General features: G+C 40.5%; 1 protein-coding gene across 1 annotated transcript; it reads right to left on the reverse strand.

The window, feature by feature from the left end:
* Positions 1–508: 508 nt before the first annotated feature.
* On the reverse strand, positions 509–3977 carry LOC140924465 (galanin receptor 2a-like). Its single transcript, XM_073374492.1, has one exon. The coding sequence runs from the start codon at positions 3333–3335 to the stop codon at positions 1719–1721; it is 1617 nt and encodes a 538-aa protein (XP_073230593.1). The 5' UTR covers positions 3336–3977; the 3' UTR covers positions 509–1718.
* Positions 3978–5496: the final 1519 nt, after the last annotated feature.

A 5496-nucleotide genomic window follows, 5' to 3' on the forward strand; every position in this document is an offset into this window, starting at 1 on the left:
AACTTTTATTCTTGGCTCAGAGAAAAAATGAAACATAAAATAAGCAGCTCATCAAATTTAACCCTTTTACTGCCAGATTTAACCAAAAGCAAATCTCGACCAAATTTCCAAATTTCACCGTTTGTGAAATTTCGAAAAACAAATAACACCATGTGACAGTACAGGCAGAGAGCTTTCATAGGATGTCGTCCACAGACTCAAAAGTTAGAACTACATACTAAACAAATAATACCATGTGTAAGTACAGGCAGAAAACGTTCATTGAATAGTCACATCATACGATTTCATCCGCAGAATCAAAAGTTAGAGTCACCTTACAAAACCTAGACTACGAGTAGTCCCCCATATTTTCTCAGGGATAATAGGACGAGCGAGTAGAGAGAGAAAAATTCTCTCTCCCCGCCGCGTGTCGCCTTTTCTCGCGTGGGGTGATTTTCACGCGCGCTCGCGTTTCGCTCGCCCTACTATCCCTGAGAAAAAATGGGGGACTACTCGTAGTCTATACAAAACCCCATCAAACACTCTGGCAGTGAAAGGGTTAAAGGGTGTGTTTACGAAACCTAAAGAAGAAATAGATACTGCCTTACAATAGTCTCTGAAAAAAACATATGTTTAAATAGAAAACGAATTCTTCTCTTCCAGGCACATTTCCGGGGTTTCGTAATTTGAAGGCGTGCTTTCCAATGGTGCCAGTTCCGCAGTTTCTTAGTCCGGGCCAAAATGAAAAATTTCATTAGCAAGAATATTTACTGGTTATTGTTTGAAAGTGTGATCTTCCTTTCAATAATTTTTGTTGAGTTGTTTCTGTCTTTAATGGCTTTAATGTCACAGGCGAATATTTAACCAGAAATATCAAATTCTAATTTCAACGTTTTTCTTTTAACAGCCTAGAACATGCAACTGATTTGGAATTTTGTAAAAGAAAAAAAGGGGAGAACAACATCTGAAAAAGCTCAATTTCTGATCTACATGAAACATCAAACTCTACATCTACGTGATGGAGAAACCAGTAAAATTGCATTTTGAATGCCGCTATGAACATTTCTAAGGTCTGTATACAAACAAAAATTATTAAGAGCCTTCGCTCGACAGGTGAGCAAATATCGATTAACATTTGAAATCAATTTGTTACAGATGAGTCTTGTACGTTCTTGAATATTATGTTGCATTGACAGCAAAACAATACTGTTTTAAAAATGTTGCGATTTCGGCCTTAATTAAAAATGGCAACGGTCGTAAATAACCTGCAGTTGTAGCTATGTCTCTGTTTTCAAAGTCATCTGAGAGTTGATAACAATAACTGTATAAAAATCTACGTATTTTCACAGTAAGTTTACATCATCTTCATTCTATAACAATAACCGTAAACATAAAAAACGAAAACCTATTAGGAATTCTTCTCGCGATTTTAAAAACAACAGGATATACAGGGTGGTTCGTATTTTACGATCTATGGGTCAAATTTCTCCAAGTACTTTCCTGTGATTAAAACTAGCAATTTTGAGTGGCGATGTATTAGGCCTTGTAGGCGCCAACTTTGAACACGTCAAGGGGAAAGTGATCTTAATCTGGTAATCGTGCTAGTAGATCTGATTGTCTTCATTCAGGCTACATGTTAATTGTTGCAGCCGCCAAACCAGAAAGATTCATCTGGTTGCCCCACGTTTTCGTTTAGGACTAGAACAGTTTTGTGACTTGAATATCACGTCTCTGTTCAGTCACGTTGTGGCAGGCAAGCTACGAAGCCTCAGGTGCTTAGTTCTCCTTGGTGCGCTGCCTTCGCTACGTGTTCTAGTTCTCCTCTCGGCGACAGGAGTCAGGACGTCGTCTATAAGGATACAATAGCCACCTTTGTTTTCCGGGGCAGATCTTCCGTATTCCGCGGTAAATTTGCGGTTCTCAGGGGGTGTGTCGGACTTGTCCGAGTCATTTTCATCCGCGCTGTCCGCAAACTTAACGCAGTTCTCTGTGTTCAAGCTTACTGAGGATTTCACGGTTTGCGGCGAAATATTCCATTCGGGAATGTGCAGCATGACTTCTTCAGGATCCACGGTCCTTTGATAACTTACTAACCTCACAGCGTCACTGGAGTCCTTATCTAAGCCCTCAACCCTCCGCAGCGATAGCCTTCCGAAACGCCTCCCTATCAGCTGACTAACAGGCAAACTCGCTGTTTCTTTCTTTTCCGGTTTGTTTGCTTTCTTATCGTTGGTGGCCTTTCCTGAATTCGCCTTACTATTTCCTTTAGTCCCGTGGAACCCACCTCGTCTTGCAAAAACGCGCATTTGCCGTTCTTCTGTTCCAGGAGTAAGCGCAACGCCGTTCGCCGCTTCCACGGGGCTTTTCTTTCGCTGAAACGCTTTAAAGCTCACGTGGAACATATCCTTACAGCCAGCTCTGAATTTCTTGTTAAAAAGCGCATAAATGAATGGGTTACAAATGCTGTTGCACAATCCCAAAGAATACGTGATCAACCGAGTATAATCCACATGACTCGACGAGGAATTGACGGCTGATTCAATAAACGAGATGTACAGCAACAGTGGCAGCCAAGTCACAAGAAAGACAATTATAACGGTCAGGAACATTTTCAACACCTTTTTTCTGCTGCGGATGAAAGCTTCTTCAGGTCGAGAATCGCCCAACTGGCCGCTTTTGCGCCTCCAAACAGTCTTGTATATTTTGCCGTACAAAACAATCAGCGAAACCAGGGGTATTAGGTAACCGAAAAGAGCCAGGAAATAGACGTAAATGGTGTTCGGTAGGGTGGTAGCGGGAATGGTAGCACAATAAGTCAGGCTTTCGTTCGTGACTGGATCCACTGCCGTTTGTGCCAGCTTTGTCAAGTAAAGGCTCGGAGCAACGACTGTGAGAGCGTAGACCCAGGCGGCAAGAATCAACTTATTCGCAGTACCATACGTCATTATATTCAACGGGTGCACGACAGCTTGGTGCCGGTTCCAACCGATGGTGATAAGCAAAGTCATGGATGCTTCAGGAGATAAGTACTGGAAAAACCGCGCTATCTTGCAAACCGCCAGGCTTGTTGTGTCGTTGACCATTTTGTCGTTGAAATTCACAAACAAAAACAAGGGAATTGCGAGCACGCTAACGACCATATCACTGATAGCGAGATGAAGAATAAAGCGGTTCATTACTGATTTGAGTTTCTTCGCCCTCATTATTACAGCGATGACAAGCCCATTGCCCAGAAATCCCACCACAGAGGCCACACTAAGACAAAGAATGATCCCAATCTCGAATCCTTGATGGTGTTTTTCGATTATTCCAACATGTTCGTGATCTGAGTCGGAATTGTTGTTTGAGAACGCCATCTCTCGGGACTTGAGTAAGACAAAGCGATTTCTGTCTCGTAGTCGCGTTTTGTGTTCGAATCACATATATTTGCGTTCGAATCCCGAGTAAACTTTTCGGACAAACACTGGTTATAAACAGTAACTGGTGTGAAATCCAAGGTTAACGTACTCACGTAGGGTCGGCAGCGATCGTAAAATTATACAACCTCTCACGTTACAAATAATGTGCTTCACGCGGTCCTCGCTGAACGTGACCTTTCAAGAAACTTCGTAATTCGGTGAGCAAATCTTTGTGATGGATTAGGGACAGCAAATGTTGACTCTTACGGTATCCCCATGCGAACTCCACGGATAACCTTCAGATAAGAAGCGCGAACTCGGTTAACACTCGCGCAAATAGAATGATGTTGTGATTGGCAAGGAGTTGAAGAAACCAATATAACTATATTCGTAATTTTGATAGTCACGCCTCAAACAAAGAGATCAGTGATGTATTGAAGCACGGTTCACTGATATCCAGATCAGTTTTTTAACAACAGTTGTCTTTGTGATGTAATCTACTAACGGTGTTATTGATGAAATTAGTTCTATCGGTTTCGCTCTTTTGTAGTTTCAGTGGGATATCTTCTGAAAACTGAATCATGTTTGAGTTTTTTAAAAAAGGCTTGCAAATCAATTTTGCCTCTTAGCTACTCTAGCGCCTAATCCGCACCCACTTCTGATTGGGTAATTCGTTGCTAATGACGTTCCTTTGTGTAATATTTGCAACACAAATAATTAACAAAAGACCTCGCTTTGATATTTGGGGTTTTGTGTACGCATTTTTATTTTATTTCATATTTGTGAGAAAACACTAAGAACCTTTTCGACAAATGATCTTCCACGTATGTCAATTACAACCTGTATTCGCAATTTACAGTAGCTATTAATAAATGGTTTGGCCAGTAAAAAAATGAGCAAAGCGACCTAAAACGGCTAAAAGTGAAATTAACAGCCATTAGATAAATACTCGCTCAATGAGCAGGTGTACTCGGTAAAATCCATTTAAATGGTAAATATCAAGAACAGTTGATAGCATTTTCGATTGAAAAAAGTGTTTTACAAATAAACGTCGTTATAAACAACGGAGAACAGGATTTAGTTAAAATAATAAAGAAAGAAAAAACTCGATTCTAGTTTACCACTTCATTTCGCATCAGATTAAATCGGTGAAAACAGAAATACCCTAATCCCCAAGTCACGAATCATGATTTACTTAAGCCCCTCAAAGAGCTCGCTACATGCTGCAATTGATAACGGCGCCGTATATATTTCTCTTGGCGCAAAACAGTTGGTTTTACGCTGCAAGAAACAACGTTGACTTTTGACGAGGACTAATTTATTGATTGATTAATATAGGACTACTGTGATCTGATAGTGTGTGTAGAGAGAGCCCATTGTTTCATCATTCCGTTCGACTTAAGAGAACGGATGCTGTTGTGGGCAGAAGTACTTTGCATGAAAAATGATGATTATTAAATATTATTAATCGTTGTCAGTACTATCACGCTTGGACAGATTTTCATTGTAGAAAGTACCTACAACGAAAGAGTGGACCTGCTTAAAATATTATTTTAAAAAAGGGAAAAATTCGAATTATTTTCATTAAAACAGAGGCCAGCCTACCGGTGACGGTTTGTTTCTTTTTTTTGGTATCGTGATGAGTCAGCGACAGTCTGCGTGGGAGGCCTGTCACAGCTGCATGCAACTCGAGTTTATTTTATTATTCCAGCGTTCACGCTAAGGTTTGGTATATAGTATGTTATACCGGTATACAAATCCAAACAAGGAGAGATTTAAATGCCCCATGGGTAATCTTCAATGGGAAGTGCACTACAGTTATCTATGGAGGTAATCTATCAATTCGCCATAAGCATATCTAATGAAATGAGTTCCAATAACCATATACAGCACAATGAACACCGAGGTTTCGTATACAAGTATCTACAAATCCAAACAAGGGGAGATTTAAACCTGGGGGGTATTCCTGGGAATTATTGGTGGGGGGTGTGCCGCCCGGTTCTCCAAGTCAACACCCTATTTCAGACCAAAAAATGTAAATATTCATACCCGTTTTCGTACCTGACCTCTAAGAAATTATGTCATCATTACTTCGATTAAAACAGCAGCAAAAAAAGAT

Source organism: Porites lutea, chromosome 14 (assembly GCF_958299795.1).
Source record: "Porites lutea chromosome 14, jaPorLute2.1, whole genome shotgun sequence".
NCBI lineage: Eukaryota > Metazoa > Cnidaria > Anthozoa > Scleractinia > Poritidae > Porites > Porites lutea.

Excerpts from the sequence above, each read along its gene's own strand:
- LOC140924465 (XM_073374492.1), bottom strand. The coding sequence starts at position 3,335 with ATGGCGTTCTCAAACAACAATTCCGACTCAGATCACGAACATGTTGGA.